The 19300-nt window shown below is 36.4% G+C and overlaps 1 protein-coding gene across 3 annotated transcripts in view; it reads right to left on the bottom strand.

Annotated features, from left to right (window-relative positions):
• The window catches only part of COL14A1 (collagen type XIV alpha 1 chain), a 251199-nt gene that overhangs the window by 66068 nt on the left and 165831 nt on the right, over positions 1–19300 (bottom strand). For all 3 annotated transcript variants that reach the window (XM_033202599.1, XM_033202600.1, XM_033202601.1), the window contains exons 35-37: positions 17080–17157; positions 12837–12923; positions 2578–2631 (exon numbers count right to left, since the gene is read on the bottom strand). In XM_033202599.1, coding sequence (XP_033058490.1) covers positions 2578–2631; positions 12837–12923; positions 17080–17157 — 219 coding nt within the window. The remainder of the gene's footprint in view (positions 1–2577; positions 2632–12836; positions 12924–17079; positions 17158–19300) is intronic.

Raw genomic sequence — 19300 nt, 5'->3', positions numbered from 1 at the left:
GAAAGGAAGAGAAACCTGGGGAAGAATCTGAAATGAAAAAGCCTGAGAATTAGGAAAAGGCTGAAGACGGAGTGGTATTATGGTACAGAAACGGCCAAAGGAGGAGAAATTTTCAAACAAAGAAGTGCTTGATTGTGTTAAATTTTGTAGAGACCTCAAGAAAAATTAAACCCTTATCTATGGAACTGGTAACAAGCAAGTAATTGGGAACTTTTATGAGAGAATTTTCATAGGACTCCCAGAGGAAGAGGAAGCATATATGGGTTGAGAATTCTTTGGGAGGTGAGCATGTGAAAGCACTGAGTGGTAACTATTCTTACAAGAAGCATGGCATAAGAAGGAAGAGGGAGAGAGCGGGATTTTTAAAAATACAATGGAGGTGGCAAGGAGGCAATTTTTATGTATTACTTAGTATTTATAATGGTTTAATAATATATCATTTTAATATATAATGGTTTAATAATATATTATTTATTTATTTATTTTTGAGATGGAGTCTTGCTCTGTCTTGCCCAGACTGGAGTGCAGTGGTGCGATCTCTGCTCACTACAGCCTCCGCCTCCCAGGTTCAAGCAATTCTCCTGTCTCAGTCTCCCGAGTAGCTGGGACTATAGGTGCCCGCCACCACAGCCAGCTAATTTTGTATTTTTAGTAGAGACAGGGTTTCACCATGTTGGCCAGGCTGGTCTTGAACTGCTGACCTCAGGTGATCCACCTGCCTCGGCCTCCCAAAGTGCTGAGATTACAGGTATGAGCCACTGTGCCTGGCTGAGTTTAATAATATATTATCAAGAAATTGCAAATAGAGTAGAAGGGCAAAAAGTAGGGGGTCCCATTTTATCCTGTAAAATATGAAGCAAAAATGACGAGGGGAGACCAACAAGAAGGTTGCTTTGTCCTTCCAAATTCTTATTCTGTATTTGCTGAAACAAAATAAAAAATAATACATATTAAGGCCTTCCACATGGAAGGTATCTATTCCCGCACTGTCCACATTGGTGGACATGTCAACATTCGTTGTTCAATAAGACTTTTTTCAAAAACCACTACATACTTGGATCTATGATTCACCAAAATCATCATAGAGAAATAACTGTATCAGTAGCAGTCCTATGGGAATGGATAATTAGAGGAAATGGGTAGGTCTTGGGATCACCAAACATCTACAAACTCATTTATCTTCATGATTAGAACAATCATCCAGTGATCATGTTAGAAAACACCGGGGTCATGCTGATAGAGGCATTGGGAGGAGGGAACTAGAGTCTATAGGAGCAGAGGGGCATTGCCTTTGGGTGAAACTGAGGAAGATCCAGTGCACCCTTGCTTGAGAGGAGGCCTCCAACTACTGCCCTTCTTACAGCACCGTAAAAGATAGAGCCAAGTAAGATACATTAAGTCTGTCCCAGCAAACAAAACAAACAAAAAAAGGAGACATATTATAGTCTGAATTTTGAATTGGGTAGTACCTGATTATCTTCAGCCTTCTTTCATTTACTTCTTTTTTATCCCAATATTTTCTTCTACCTTGCTTCATCTGTTTCCAATTTTATGGTAAAAAGCCTTGCAATGTTCTCCTCCCCATGAATAAATGCTATGTAAATTTAATAAGAAACCATATTGAGCAGTAAGTCAAGCAAGATGGATGGAGAGGAGAACATGTGGAGCAACATGGTGAAAATGAAATGGGAGTCAAGTTATAAAGGACCTTCAATGCCTCAGCAAAGAGGGTGAATGGTATTCTGAAGGCAACAGCATGTGACTGCAGGTTTTTGAAGAGTATGATGTGATCCAGCATAGACTTTAAGGAAATTAATCTGGGGGCAGATGTGAAGAATCAATCGAAATGTTAAGCCACTTGGGACAGAAGACCAGTTAGAAGATTTGCCAAGAGCCGGAGAGAAGATGGTGAGGCCTGAAGTTCATTAGTGACTGGGCTTCTGCCAGTCCTCAGGATGCCTTTGTGCAAAGTAGAAAAATGTGTTCCTTGACATGGCTTGGCATGGCTTGGTCTCTTGGTGGGTGCCTTTGTACAGTGTACAATCTGAACCACCATATTTGATGACCCTGGGCAGTAAGAATGAAAAACGTAGTTGTGTGTTTGATTATATATAGTGCAGTGGAGAAGGAGGAATCCAAAACCTGAGAAATTACCTGGAAAGGACTGATGCCAAGTTGTGGTTCTGCATGATTCCTCTAAAGATATGCTTTTGTTGTAGGTAAAGGAGGAGAAGAATGTACAAATTCTGAGAGAACTACCTTGGAGACTAAACCACTCAGAACATTGACATTCTTATTTCTGACCCAGAAGCCTTTCTTTCCACTGAGTTATTAAATATTCTTTTGGATTAAAAAGCATAGTCTCTTAAAATAAGGAAGAAGAGTTAGGCACAACTTTCATAAAAATATAAGGAAGTTTAGATTGCAAGAGTGAACTAAGTCATATTTAATTCCAAAATGATGGCTATGTATGAGAGAGAGAGAGATGAGATAGAGAGAGAGAGACAGAGAGAGAGAGACAGAGAGAGAGAGGGAGGAGACAGAGAGAGAGAGAGAGAGGGAGAACATGCACATTACCTTTGGACCTGGTTCACCTTGCTGGCCCTTTGGTCCTCGGAGTCCCGGACCACCCTGGCAAACAGATGTTAAATATTAGCTCAAAGACAAATCTCAAAACAGTGTATTTCATTCATTTTCCTTAATAGTATGAATTAACTCATTATTATTTCATGTAAAGGCCAACACACTGTGTAATAGTATACATTCATCATGATCCTTCACTGGAAATTTACCACCCAGCCCCAGTCCTTTCATGGTTTTGGAAAACTTTCTTTGCCAAATGTTTTTTAAATATTGAAAAACCGTAAGATTTTATTTACTTAGTGATTATAGAAGACTACCATTACTAATGATCCAAAGAATACACAGTTAATCAAAATTATATATGTTATAAAACATATATAACATATAAATCATAACTTTGAGATGATCCAATTAAATTGTAAAAAACACATGAAAGTAGTAACAATCTAATTTTCTCTATTTACACAACAAAAGGACAATTAGTTTCATCTTTCTGAAAGTTGTCATTCATATTTCCCCTCAAAATTTTTGCCATATTAATGCCCTATCTAGACTATTATTCAATAGCAGTATTCTTTACATAGATATATATCTACAAACATAATATGTGTATACATGTTAAATATATATTCCCTGTATGTACATTCATATGTGTCTAAACACACGTGTGTATTTACTGAATATCTTAATTGACTATTTAACTTATTTTAAAAGCAAATACAGCATTACAGTAAATGAAAAAAAGTATCACTTGCTAAAACTATAAGGTAATCTTAGAAATCAATACACTGTAAATAGTGCTACTAAATTTAGCTAGATTCTGTTTCTACTGAAGTCTGTGAGCCAAGAGTTTGCTCTTTGATAAAAAGGGAGACGAATAAGTGTTAGGAGGACTGTGTGGGCACCAGACAGAATTTATCTTTCACCTGAGCAGAAGGATTGAAAAATCCTTGAAAATGGACTAACTTTCTCCCTGTGTGATTCCAATTTATTTCATGCTATGTCCAGGATTACTGAAAGGGATTCCGTACACCATTAGCAGAACACTGTATCGCTTAAGAAAACACTGGGTCAGGTGATCTTTAAAATTTCCTCAGCTTTTAAAAAAACCATTTACATGCACTCTTCCTTTTTATCAATTAGTTGCTCATCTTCCAGATTTTAAAAATACAATTATAAAATGTAATTTTATTCATGTGCATATGTATCTATAGAAAATACTGCCTATAGTATTACTGTATTATTTGCTGTGTATGTTTTAAATATGTGATGTCACGCTTTTTACATAGCTATGACTTCAACTTAATATGCTTTAGTGATTTTTTATTATAGCGCACATAGATCTAATTCATTCTTAACTGTTGCATAGTTGTCTGAACCTTGGATATGTAAGAGTTTGTTTAGCCATTCTTTTATTATTGGAAATTTAAGTAGTCTTATTCCCACAATTTTCAGCCGTTTAAATAATGCTTCAGGCTGGGTATGCTGGCTTATGCCTGTAATCCCAGCACTTTGGGAGGCCAAGGCGGGTGGATCACTTGAGGTTAGGAGTTCGAGACCAGCCTGGCCAACATAGTGAAATCCCATCTCTACCAAAAATACAAAAATTAGCCAAGCATGGTGGCACAAGTCTGTAATCCCAGCTATTTGGGAGGTTAAGGCAGGAGAATCGCTTAAACCCAGGAGGCAGAGGTTGCAGTGAGCCGAGATCATGCCACTGCACCCTAGCCAAAATGACAGAGTGAGACTCCGTCTCAAAAAATTAAAAATTAAAAAAATTTTAAAACATGTTTCAATTGACATCCTTACATATCCCTTAAGTAAAACTTACTATTTCTCAGAAGAAGATACCAAGAATAGAATCATAAGTGAAAGCTGATACATTTGCAGATATATTATCAGATTGCACTCTAAACTAACTGTGCCAGTTTATAGATCTGCCAACAGTTTAAGATGGGCCCTGTTTCCTTAAATCTTAATCAACCCTGAATATTTCCAAACTTTACATTTTTATCAACCAGATTGCTAAAAAAAAATCTTATTCTTTTTTTTTTTTTTTTTTGAGGCGGAGTCTTGCTCTGTCGCCCAGGCTGGAGTGCAGTGGCACGATCTTGACTCACTGTAAGCTCCGCCTCCCGGGTTTACGCCATTCTCCTGCCTCAGCCTCCAGAGTAGCTGGGACTACAGGCGCCTGCCACCTCGCTCGGCTAATTTTTTGTATTTTTAGTAGAGATGGGGTTTCACCGTGTTAGCCAGGATGGTCTCGATCTCCTGACCTCGTGATCCGCCCACCTCAGCCTCCCAAAGTGCTGGGATTACAAGCGTGAGCCACCTCGCCCGGCCGAAAAACCTTATTCTTGTTCCAATTTTCATTTCCCTGAAAACTATTATGATTATTTATCTTTTGATAAGTTTATCTATTTGTATTTATTCTCACTGTGATCGTCTATTTATACACTTCACTCAGTTTTCTATTGGGTTACATGTCTTTTTCTCTTTAATGAGTAGAAACTCTTCATAAGAAGTCATAAATTGCTTGGTGATGGAAGTGCATTCTGAGAAATGTTTTGTTAGGCAATTTTGTCATTGTGTGAACATTATGGAGTGTACTTACACAAACTCATATGTTATATATACTTTTATTTGTAGATATTTTCTACATGGAAAACTAAACGTCCCAGCACCATTACTGAATACCAATCATTTCTCTACTTGATCTGCAATGTTAATATCGAATGCCATGTATCAGATTTCTATACATGCTCCATTATAGTTTTTCCTCCAGCGTGTCAAACACTATGGCTGGCTCCCTAAGAGCCTTTTCTGACCCCCTTCTCCATTTCATGCCTACGATAAAGGCCAAAAAAGACAGATACTTCTTGTCTCAGCTTTTCTTTGCAACCAGGAATAGTTGTGTTAAGCAGTTTTGGCCAATTTGATCAAGAAGCAGCAAACCTAAGAAAAGCAACATAGGAAGCAAGAGCAAGCACAAGTCCTTGATGAAGTTGTCTAGCAGCCTCATTTGCCTTCTTCAGATCATCTGCCTCTAAACCTTTTATTGAGCAAACAATAAATGTCCTATTGTCCACGTAGTTTACGCTACTGTGTTAGCTAAATTTTCTGTTTCTCGCAGCCTAGTCTATCTCAGTTAATATACCCAGTCTGTCACAACTTTTTGTTTGTGCATCTTAAATGATTTGTTTTCAACTGAAGATTTTATTCAAATATATATTCAAATATATCTTCAACTGAAGATTTTATTCAAATAATAATAATCAAGACTGTTTATCTCACAGATATTCATGTCAGAGGCACCATGTCCGAAAGCCAGGAATCATTTTATACTTCTAACTTAATTTCCACCTCATCCTTAACTCTTGTCACTGGGCATGGGACAAGAATTCAACAAATACTTGTGGATGAAAACAATCATCTTTTCAATAAGAGAGGGTTAGCCTTTGCAAAGAGAATATAATTCTTCTATCTAGGCCTTCCTACAGATCCTTTGGTTTTATTGATACATCATACTACTGTGAAATTCATGAATGAGAAAACAATCAAGTATGTTCAATCATCAAACAGAATTTATTACATATTGCTCAAGATACTATTTCTTAATTAGTTTATTATTATGCTTTATTTAGAATACAAAATTTCCTTATTTGAAATTTTTGAAACATAAAATTTCAATTGCTTTTTTCTTATTTTACATCTTTTTCCCCCTCCAAATCAAAGCTCAACCCTTCCCTTTCACATCTCTGCTCCTTCTCCTCATTAGAAAGTTTGCTGTTTAGGTCACAAATAAATATTTTATGACTTGTTCCAGCATATTACAGATGAAAAAACATGAAAACCCTCCTGCTATAAACATGCATTAATGCTGGCTAAAACACTATTGTAATTAAGAACTCTATTCTTAAGAACCAAGAAGAAAAAAATAAATAAAAAAACTATAATACACATGTGAACTGAAAGTGCCCTCAGGAAGGATGGGAAAGGTGGCTGAGACTTGCTGGAGAGTTTATGTTTTAGAGCTCACACAGGCAATAATAATAATCAAGACATCTAATTTGTGATGTTAACAACAGTATTAAAACACTGGGTAGTAAGAGCACATAAATTATTAAGAAGACGATCTAAGATGAAAGAATTCCAACTCATCACACTGGCAAAGAAGTATAGAAATACTGATTATTTTAAACTTTGTTAAGCTAAGTATATCTGGTAAAAACTTCTGGGTCAACTATTAATAGAAAAGCCAGGGCTAATATCCAGAACCTATAACGAACTCAAGCAAATTTACATGAAAAAAACAAACAACCCCATCAAAAAGTGGGCAAAGGATATGAACAGATACTTCTCAAAAGAAGACATGCATACAGCCAACAGACACATGAAAAAATGCTCATCATCACTCGCCATCAGAGAAATGCAAATCAAAACCACAATGAGATACCATCTCACACCAGTTAGAATGGCAATCATTAAAAAGTCAGGAAACAACAGATGCTGGAGAGGATGTGGAGAAATAGGAACACTTTTACACTGTTGGTGGGACTGTAAACTAGTTCAACCATTGTGGAAGACAGTGTGGCAATTCCTCAAGGATCTAGAACTAGAAATACCATTTGACCCAGTCATCCCGTTACTGGGGATATACCCAAAGGATTATAAGTCAGGCTGCTACAAAGACACATGCACACGTATGTTTATTGTGGCACTATTCACAATAGCAAAGACTTGGAATCAACCCAAACGTCCATCAGTGACAGACTGGATTAAGAAAATGTGGCACATATATACCATGGAATACTACGCAGCCATAAAAAAGGATGAGTTCGTGTCCTTTGTAGGGACATGGATGCAGCTGGAAACCATCAACCATCATTCCCAGCAAACTATCGCAACACAGAAAACCAAATACCACATGTTCTCACTCATAGGTGGGAATCGAACAATGAGATCACTTGGACATGGGAAGGGGAGCATCACACACTGGGTCCTATTGTGGGGAGGGGGTAGCATTAGGAGATATACCTAATGTAAATGATGAGTTGATGGGTGCAGCACACCAACATGGTACATGTATATATATATATGTAACAAACCTGCACGTTGTTCACATGTACCCTAGAACTTAAAGTATAATTAAAAAAAAAAAAGAAAAGAAAAGAAAAAAAGAAAGTAACAACAAAAAGATAACCAAAACAAATCTACTATTTCATAGAAAAAAAATGCAAGAAAAAGAAAAGCCATAGAGTATACTTTCCAAACTAGTGGAGGGGAAAAAGAGAATGCAATAAAAGCAAAAATTAAAGACAAAAATAAATACAATCTCAAGCAAGAAATATATACGTAATACAAATAAAAAAGCAAAAATTGAGAAATCAAGAAAAACCAAGAAAGTAAAATTAAGGTTGTGGATGTATATCAGAATAGGTCAGTTATCACAACCAATAGAAATGGACTAAACTACAAAAGAAAGACTGTAAAACCAAATTAAAAGCAAAATCTTGGCATATGCTATTTAAAGAGAAATATCTAAAATATAAATATAAAGACATTGAAATGTTGCAAATAAACAATGAAGAAAATATATGTTACAAATTAATATTTGTTAAGATTTGCCCATATATTTGCTATTTCTTTGGTCACAATTTCTTCTGGTATTATTTTTCTTTATTTTAAATTATGTCTTATGCATATTTCTTAGAGAGAATATTGGTGGTAAATTAATAGTTTTCGTTCATCTGAAATATTTTTATTTCTGACATCTGAAATGTTTTCAAAAGATAGTTTTCAGTGAGGCACGGTGGCTCACGCCTGTAATCCCAGCACTTTGGGAGGCCAAGGTGGGCAGATCACCTGAGGCCAGGAGTTCAAGACCAGCCTGACAAACATGGAGAAACCCCATCTCTACTAAAAATACAAAAAATTAGCCTGGCGTGGTGGCACATGCCTGTAATCCCAGTTATTCGGGAGGCTGAGGCAGGAGAATCACTTGAACCTGGGGAGGCAGAGGTTGCAGTGAGCCGAGATTGTGCCATCGCACTCCAGCCTGGGCGACAAGAGCGAAACTCTGTCTTAGAAAAAAAAAAAAGATAGTTTTCACAGTTGTACAGAAATTGCTAATTGTCCTCACATTCATTTCCACTGCTTCTTTGTAATAATATAATCCCATGAGTTTTAACTAAACACATAACCATCCATCTAGGGACTTGATTTCTTATAATCCTATGTAAGTAGGTATGACCTTATGACTAAGTGCTGGCTAATGGAATATGAGAGAAAGGGTGCTGCATATACCCTGGGTGTTGTTCTTAAATGAAAACCAAATGCTGTCCTCAACCATTTTCTCCCTTTCCAACTGGCTGGAATGAGAACATGCAAGTTAGACAAATTAGAAAATTAAAAAATTAGACAAAGAATCCAAAACACAAATATTGGAAGCATATTAATATTAGACAAATCAGACTTGAAGTAAAAAGCATTACTGAAGTTAAATGGTTTCATTTACAATGACTCATATAACAAGCCAATAGGAAGACAACAGTTGTAATTTTTTTAACATTTTAACATAATCTCAGGATACATAAAAAGTTAAAATTAAGCAGAATCAAGAAGTTCTTTGAAACTAATGAGAACAAAGGTACAACTTACCAGAATCTCTGGGACACAGCTAAGGCAGTGTTACGAGGAAAATTCATAGCACCACACACCCACGTCAAAAAGTTAGAAGGATCTCAAATTAACAACCTAATATCACAACTGAGAGAATGAAAGAAGCAAGAGCAAACCAACCCCAAAACTAGCAGAAAACAAAAAATAACCAAGATCAGGGCTGAACTGAAGGAAATCAAGACATGAAAAAACATTCAAAAGACAACAAATCTAGTAGTTAGTTTTTTGAAAAAATTAGTAAGATAGATAAGCCACCAGCTAGACTAATAAAGCAGAAAAGAAGGAAGATCCAAATAAATACAATTACAAACGACAAAGGGAATGTTAACCTGACCCCACAGAAATAAAAGTAACCATTAGAAACTACTACAAATACCTCTATGTACACATACTAGAAAACCTAGAGGAGATGGATAAACTCCTGGACACATATACCCTCCCAAGACTAAACCAGAAAGAAATTGATTCCCTGAACAGACCAATAACAAGGTCTGAAATTGAATCCATAATAAATAGTCTAGCAACCAAAAAAAGCCCAGGGCCAGAAGGATTCATAGTCAAATTCTACCAGATGTACAAAGAAGAGCTGGTAACATTCCTTTTGAAACTATTGCAAAAAATTGAGGAGGAATAACTCCTCCTTAACTCATTCTATGAGGTCAGTATCATCCTGATAGCAAAACCTGGAAGAAACACAACAACAGAAAACTTCAGGCTAATATCCTTGATGAACATCAATTCAAAATTCCTCAACAAAATACCTGCAAACTGAATTCAGCAGCACACCAAAAAGATAATCCACCACAGTCAAGTAGGCTTCATCCCTGGGATGCTAGGTTGGCTCAACATATGCAAATCAATAAATGTGATTCATCACATAAACAGAACCAAAGACAAAAACCACATAATTATCTCAATAGGTGCAAAAAAGGCTTTTGATAAAATTCAACATCACTTCATGTTAAAAACTCTCAATAAAATAGGTATTGAAGGAACATAAGAAGAACCATATATGGTTAAAATAAGAAGAACCATATATGACAAACCTGCAGCCAACATCATACTGAATGGGCAAAAGCTGGAAGCATTTCCTATTGAAAACCAGCACAAGACAAGGATGTTCTCTCTTACTACTCCTATTTAATATAGTATTGGAAGTCCTGGCCAGTGCAATCAGACAAGAGAAAGAAATAAAGGCATCCAAATAGGAAGACAGGGAGTCAAACTATCCCTATTTGTAGATGACATGATTCTACATCTAGAAAACCCCATCATCTTAGCCCAAAAGCTCCTTCAGCTAATAAACAACTTTGGCAACGTTTCAGGATGTAAAATCAATGCACAAAGATCACTAACATCCCTATACACCAACAGCAGCCAAGCCAAGAATCAAATCAAGAATGCAGTCCCATCCACAATTGCCACAAAAAGCATAAAATGTCTAGGAATACAGCTAACTAGGAAGCTGAAAGATCTCTACATTGAGAATTATAACACTGCTCAAAGAAATCAGAGATGACATAAACAAATGGAAGAACATTCCATGCTCTTGGATAGGAAGGATTAATATTGTTTAAATGACCATACTCCCCAAAGCAATTTACAGAGTTAATGCTGCTCCTATCAAACTACCAATAACATTCTTTACAGGACTAGAAAAAAACTATTTTAAAATTCATGTGGAATCACAAAAGAGCCTGGATAGTCAAGGCAATCCTAAGTAAAAATAACAAAGCTGGAGCATCATGTTACGCAACTTCAAACTATACTATAGGGTTATGGTAAGCAAAACAGCATGATACTGGTACAAGAACAGACACATAGACCAGTGGAATAGAATACAGAACCCAGAAATAAGATCACACACCTATGACCATCTGATTTTCAACAGAGCTGATAAAAACAAACAACGGAGAAAGGACTCCCTATTCAATAAATGGTACTGGGATAACTGGCTAGCCATACGCAGAAGATTGAAACTGGACCCCTTCCTTATACCACATACAAAAACTAACTCAAGATGGACTAAAGACTTAAATGTAAAACCCACAACTATAAAAACTCTGGAAGACAACCTAGGCAATACCATTCAGGACATAGGCACGAGCAAAGATTTCATGACGAAGACACCAAAAGCAATCACAACAAAAGCAAACATTGACAAATGGGCTCTAATTATACTAAAGAGCTTCTGCACAGCGAAAGTAACTAGCAACAAAGTAACTAGTAACATTCAACAGGCAACCTATAGAATGGAAGAAAATTTTTGCAAATTGTGCATCTAACAAAGGTCTAATATCCAGCCTCTATTAGGAATTTAAACAAATTTATGAGAAAAAACCCAAATGATCCCATTAAAAAGTGAGCAAAGGACATAAACAGACACTTTTCAAAAGAAGACATACAAGTGGCCATAAAGCATATGAAAAAAAGGTCAATATCACTGATCATGAGAGAAATGAAAATCAAAATCACAATAAAATACCATCTCACAGCAGTCAGAATGCCTATTTTTAAAACGTAAAAAAATCACTCATGCAGGCAAGGTTGCGGAGAAAAGGGAACACTTATACGCTGTTGGTGGGAGTGTAAATTAGTTCAGCCATTGAGAAAAGCAGTGTGGCGATCCCTCAAAGAGCTACAAACAGAACAACCATTCAACCCAGCAATCCCATTACTGGGTATATACCCAAAGGAATATAAACCATTCTATCATAAAGACACATACACACGAATGCTCACTGTAGCACTATTCACAATAGCAAAGACATGAAATCAACTTAAATGCCCATCAGTAACGGATAAAGAAAATGTGGTACATATACATCATGGAATACTATCCAGCTATAAAAAAGATCAAGATCATGTCTTTTGTGGGAACATTTATGGAGCAGGAGGCCATTATCCTTAGGAAACTAACACAGAAACAGAAAACCAAATACCACATGATTTCACTTATAAGTGGGAGCTAAATGATGAGAACTCATGGACACAAGGAAGGGAACAACAGGCACGGGGACGTACTTGAGGGTGGAGGATGGAAGGAGAGAAAGCATCAGAAAAATAGCCATTGAGTACTAGACTTGGTACTTGGGTGATGAAATAATCTGTACAACAAATCCTCATGACATGAGTTTACCTATCTATGTAACAAACCTTCGCATGTACCCCTGAACCTAAGGTAAAAGTTTAAAAAAGAGAGAGAAAGTGGACAAAGCAGGTGTATGCACATCTTACAGGTATAAGTAAAGACCTGGTTTGAAATATTCACACTGAAAATTAATCATAGTAGCTTTAAGGGAAGATTTTGAGTATAGACCAGTATGAGACATCGTATGGCACAGTGGTGAGGAGCATCATCTCTAGGAGTCATGGAGACTGGGATTTGAAGCCCAGCTCCTCCAAGCTGTGTTCTTTAATCAAGTTACTTAACATCTCTGTGTCTCACTGTATTCCTACAATTAAGTGAGTAATAGCCATTTAGTACAGTAGACAACACATATTAGACACACACAAGTGATAGCTATTAATATTATTAAAGAACATTTAAGGCTGAACTCAGCAAGACTTACTGGTGGGCCCGCTGGTCCCAGAGCCACTTCATTGGTTTCAGTACAGGAGCAAGAATGAGGAAGATCTGGGCAAGACTCATCATCTCTCTGAAAAGAAACAAAAAAAGCACAACCATTAGCATACCAGTTTATACAAATGGCTTTATTGGCTCAAAGAAAACAGTTTGATTTAAGATATTTTTAGACTTTCAAGTGCACACTACAAAGGCAGAGAATATTCACTCCCGATTGCAAAATATTTTCTGTAAAGAAAAATGAATGGGTACCTCCTGGTCACTGATAATCACTATTATCAATGGGTGTTGCTAAAACCAGCTTGGGAATCCATGTGAGGAAAGACAATCAGAAGTGAGTGCAAAAAAAATTCTTGATTACTATTTAATTCTGTTGGTTGGAGTAATAGTACTCTGTGAACTAAAGGTCTTGAAAACTTTTTTATGCTATAATAATTTTTCTGTTTCAAAGGATAAAAGAAAGCTTGTTGGAGTACTCAATCAAAACAACTGTATCTGTACTAAAACAAAGAAAAACAAAATAAAATCAATGTTTAAACTCATCATCAATTCCCTATGACAGTTTCCACAACTGCTCACATTCTGTGGTTGAAAGTAAGAAAAACATCACAGTGTAGATCTAAGGCTCTGGAATAGGAGAACATTTTTCTTCTCTCTTAGGGAATATTGTTATCATGTGACGTTACAAAATAGATTATTAATGGAAAGCTGAATATATCTGAATGAGTTACTGGAATCTGTAGAGGAAGACAGAGCACCTGCTAACAGCTATTGAACAATTTATAAATATCCCATTTAGAACAGCAGCCAAAATGAGCTCAGCACTGGGATAAGATACTATAGAACTTCATGGAGTTCATCAGTCCCTTTGGATAGAGAAAAAATTAGTCATTATTTAAAACTTTGGGGGAAAATAAAATTAAAGCCAAATAGAGCACAGATGACAGTTGAATTGCCAAATTGAAAATAATCTGAGTCTCTACAACATTCGCAATAGAAACCCAAGAAAGGTTAAGCAAATGGCCTGTTACATGGTGTATATACTTTTCTCTAAATGTTAGACAACAGTAAAAGATTTCAGTTCAAACCCCCTGTGAACACATCTGGCCTGAAATCTGGCCAGCTAGAGTGAAACATAAACCTAAGCATTCTGAAAGATCCCAAAATAAGGCTAATTACAGGCCACCTGTAGCCAGAGACTCAGTGATGGTTTTGCCAGTGCTGCTGACTGTTACTGCACTGTGTCTTTTTACTATGGAATTTATGCCTCTTCAATGAGACGAGTAAAAAGAAAAGGAACAAGAAGGGTCCTTCCCAGAAAAAGTGGTGATCACATCTTTGCTTGATACAACAGAGGATTCTGAGTGTTTCTGCTGCCAATTTCCCATTTACCTGCCCTTTCGCATAACCTCAAGGTGTCTCTTGTTTAATTTCTTCCAGGGTTTACTAGAAACTTATTTTGGTGAAGAAATAATAAGTTGCTTCCTTCTCAAATACAGACTGCCATAAATTTGGTGCTTGTAATAGATGTTGTGAGGTGATAAGTCTTAGTGATACGGTTTGGCTTCTTGATATAGTAAGTCTTACTGATACAGATTGGCTGTGTCCCCACCCAAATCTCATCTTGATATAGTTCCCATAATCCCCGTGTGTCACAGGTAGGACCCAGTGGAGTGACTTTTTCAACTCAGTAACTTTTTCTTCGGTGCATAATGTAAGCCAGGTATGAATCACAGGGAAGGTTACCTCCATGCTGTTCTTGTGATAGTGAACACATTCTCATGAGATCTGATAGTTTTATAAGGGGCTTTTCCCTCACGTTTGCTCTGCACTTCTCCTTGCTGCCACCTTGTGAAGAAGGAAGTGTTTGCTTCCCCTTCTACCATGTATGTAAGTTTCCCGAGGCCTCTCCAGCTGTACAAAACTGTGAGTCTCTAAATCTTCCTTTATAAATTACCCAGTCTTGGGTATGTCTTTATTAGCAACACGAGAACAGACTAATACAGTTATAAGATCAAATCTCACAGACTTTACGAAGGGTTCCCCATGCTCTGGAGAATTCCAGCTTTAATTATTAAGACATGACTACTATCCAACCATGACAGGGTCATTCATGTCAGCTCACTTGTCCTAGGATCTTAAGATATAAATCTGGTTTTTTTTGTTTATATATATATATATGGGTATACACACATCCCATCAGTGAGAAATTATGGTTATTTAGGAATAAGATATAAATATCATTTTTTCTTCCAATTTATGTGTATTATATTTTATATAGGCTACTGAGTTGTTAGGACATAAATATTTATACTATCACTTGGTATAAATAACTTTCAAATGTTTAGTTTTCTAGTAGGATTGCATACCGGTTATGTAGATTATGACTACAGTTCGAAAATTGTGCACCAAGAAGTCTGGGAACACTATATTAAACTCACAGGGGTCCTGTGAATGTTTTAAAAATTTAAGAGAAGCACAGCAATATTCAGCACCCACTGGACTTCGTGTGAATGACGAGCTCAAGGTGGTCTGCAGTTTCTTTTTTTTGTTTGTTTTTTGTTTTTTTTAATCATCAAGTACTTAATTTTTATTTCTTAATTATTGAAATTTTCTCTTTTCTACAAACCCACACTGAGAGTTTTCTTTCCTCATGCAGCTATCTTTTTTTTTTTTTTAATTATACTTTAAGTTCTAGGGTACATGTGCATAACGTGCAGGTTTGTTACATATGTATACTTGTGCCATGTTGGTGTGCTGCACCCATCAACTCGTCAGCACCCATCAATTCGTCATTTATATCAGGTATAACTCCCAATGCAATCCCTCCCCCTCCCCACTCCCCATGATAGGCCCCGGTGTGTGATGTTCCCCTTCCCGAGTCCAAGTGATCTCATTGTTCAGTTCCCACCTATGAGTGAGAACATGCGGTGTTTGGTTTTCTGTTCTTGTGATAGTTTGCTAAGAATGATGGTTTCCAGCTGCATCCATGTCCCTACAAAGGACGCAAACTCATCCTTTTTTATGGCTGCATAATATTCCATGGTGTATATGTGCCACATTTTCTTCATCCAGTCTGTCACAGATGGACATTTGGGTTGATTCCAAGTCTTTGCTATTGTGAATAGTGCCGCAATAAACATACGTGTGCATGTGTCTTTATAGCAGCATGATTTATAATCCTTTGGGTATATACCCAGTAGTGGGATGGCTGGGTCATATGGTACATCTAGTTCGAGATCCTTGAGGAATTGCCATACTGTTTTCCATAATGGTTGAACTAGTTTACAATCCCACCAACAGTGTAAAAGTGTTCCTATTTCTCCACATCCTCTCTAACACCTGCTGTTTCCTGACTTTTTAATGATTGCCATTCTAACTGGTGTGAGATGGTATCTCATTGTGGTTTTAATTTGCATTTCTCTGATGGCGAGTGATGATGAGCATTTTTTCATGTGTCTGTTGGCTGTATGAATGTCTTCTTTTGAGAAATGTCTGTTCATATCCTTTGTCCACTTTTTGATGGGGTTGTTTGTTTTTTTCTTGTATATTTGTTTGAGTTCTTTGTAGATTCTGGTCTGCAGTTTCAACATTAGATTTTGCAACACTTTTTTGGATGACGCCCTAATTTACAAATATAGCTGCTGTGATGAAAGGTAAGTACTATGAAAAAAAGCAATGTAGAAAAAGAAGTGAGGATGGCAATGGCCAATATGATTCCAAGATATGAGAAATACTGCAGGGCTCAGGTATGCACACACATCCCATCAGTAAGCTATTTCGGTCATTTAAGAATAAAATATAAATATCCCTTTTTTCTTTCAATGTATGTGCATTATTATTTTACATGGTTACTGAGTTGTTAGGACATAAATATTTAGTAAGATGGTTGGGCCTATTATTTCATAAATGGAACCGCAAGGTGTTTCTTTTGGCTTAGGGGTGCAAGAAAAAAGCTGAGACACTAAGGGCTTCATGAGCCATGGAATCTGGGAACATCTGGACTATGTATAAATGGAGCACTCTGAGTTGTGCCGTTCACAGTGCATGTGATCCGAGGTCATGCAGGAGAAATCGTGTTAATTTCACTCATGCCTCCTTATTAATCTCTTTCTAATTTTATCATCTCAACGAGTTGCCTATGATATGAATGTTGAGAAATAGCTTCTCATTTCCAGAAAATTAAATACAATAAAAAAAATCAATAGAGATGAAGGAAGAATGCTTACCAGGCCTGGAAGTTCACAGCATTTGTCTGTATTGGCCCATGATGTGGAACAAACAATATCAAACATCTGTAACTGGAACTATGATTTAAAAAGAAAATTGTCATTCAATTAAAAAAAAGATCGTTATAATTTTATGTGATGTATTATATAACAGATTTTGTGTTATGTATTATATAACAGAATACCAATACATTAATAATACATGACAGTAAGTAAATTTAAAAGTAACTCCAATAATGCCAAACGAATTCTTTTCCTCAAACACACAGTGATCTAAGGTTTTGTCTACAATTTTTCTTCCACCATCTAAACCCTCTTACTTATCACAACTTCCCCTCTCATTTCTACCTAAAGAGTAAGCTTAACTCCTCTGTTAAAGTCTTCCTTACAAAGCCCATCACAGCTGTCCCCAAATGACTGTCATCACACAACACTCCATGTGCCTCCTCTATAGCACACCTCCCACTACACAATACAATTATTTACATTTTCAAACTCATGCTTAGGTCACCTATCATAATATGTGGTAGATAAAAAGCACTCAGGAAGGCTTATTGAATTAATTCTCACTTCATTCCTTTGTACATAGACTCAGCAACGTTTTCTTCAGTACATAATATAAGCCAGATACTATGTAGACTTTTAGGATACAAACATTTTTTTAAAAAAATCATAGTCCTGACCTAGAAGAACTTACAGGGAGTGAGAGAGGAGCACATAAATACTGTACACAATGTGGTAAATGTCATGACAACTTCACATTCAGTATTGTGAGAATGTAAGCTATGCGTATTTTTATTTACGCCATTGATCATGCCATAAATATTTAGACAGGCTTGCTCCACTCATGTATGTTGGTGACAAGTCAATATACATGTTGAAATATACAGAAACATAATTATAACATCATTAAGGGCTAACACTAGCCTAACGACCCAATCATTTTTACTATATTTCTTCCTACATTATTTTCAAATATTAAGTGTGTGCTCTATTACTGATTGGGGAGAAGGATGAAATTGTTTTCATTTTAAATCTGTAATCTTGCTTTCAGCAAGTGGTGTTTTCAGCAAAGCCTGGAAACTCCTGGTGCCTTCCTTATTTTCTCCCAAATAGTACTACCCATCCTTCACCAAGCATCTTCTAGAAAAATGATAATGCCCAAGTAGACAGTCCTATTGAAATACGTTATTAAAAATGCATGCACTATCACAAAAGAACTTGTTCTGATAGTAAACAAATGAAATCGGGCTTTCTGTCATTATACTCAAGTAACGATGCCTTATTGCAAACATTCATTCCAACTGATCAATGAAGTAACCCCTGAATTTTCAAAGCAAATCCATAAGTCAAAGCATCTTATTTTTTTTGATCCTATATACATCTATTGAGCTGTTTGCAGAAATATGTGCATGGCTCACTGCTGTTTTTTCTAGGTGGTTTAAGGTTCTCCTCCACCATCCAAGAGTATGATAACTGAGATCGTCCAGGGTAGCCAAACAAAAAATTTATGTCCAATAAAAAATTAAGTTTTTATTAGGTTGGTGCAAAAGTAATGTCAAAAACTACAATTACTTTTGCACCACCTAATAGAATTAAAACATTTGGGAAAAGACATTATAGCTTATTTTCATAAACAATTACAACAACAATAACAAATATTTCAAAGATCATAGGGATTCTGAGATCATGGAGCTAGACTGCCTGGGTGTCATCTCTGACTCCTCCACTGACAGACTGAGTCACTTTGAACAAATTATTTAATGTCTTGGAGGCTCAGTTTTCTCATCTGTAAAGTGAGCATAATAATAGTAGCTATTCATGTGGTTGTGAGGAGTAAATGAGTTAGTATAGAGGAAATATTTAGAACAGTGCCTGGAACATAGCTGCTATAAATAATAATTATTAGCTTTCTCAAAATTGATTTAAAGAGAAGGTGTACATATAACACAAAGGCAAAAAAAGTAGAATCAAAATGACAGTGACAGTATTGAGGACAGAAATATAATAGTAGTTTGTTTCCACAATAATAATATCTATGAAATGTTTTGATTCAGAAAAGTCTTAGCAAATAACAACAACAATAGCAACAAACATTTGCAGAAATGAATGTTACTATGTGCCCAGGACTATCCTAAGCACTTTGCATATATCATTAAATCTTCAGATTGCCGCCATGGGGTATGATCATAACAAAGTCCATTCTGTGGAATAGAACCGG

Source organism: Trachypithecus francoisi, unplaced genomic scaffold (genome assembly GCF_009764315.1).
Source record: "Trachypithecus francoisi isolate TF-2019V2 unplaced genomic scaffold, Tfra_2.0 Lachesis_group7, whole genome shotgun sequence".
Lineage (NCBI taxonomy): Eukaryota > Metazoa > Chordata > Mammalia > Primates > Cercopithecidae > Trachypithecus > Trachypithecus francoisi.
This window is presented reverse-complemented; position numbering and strand designations above follow the sequence as displayed.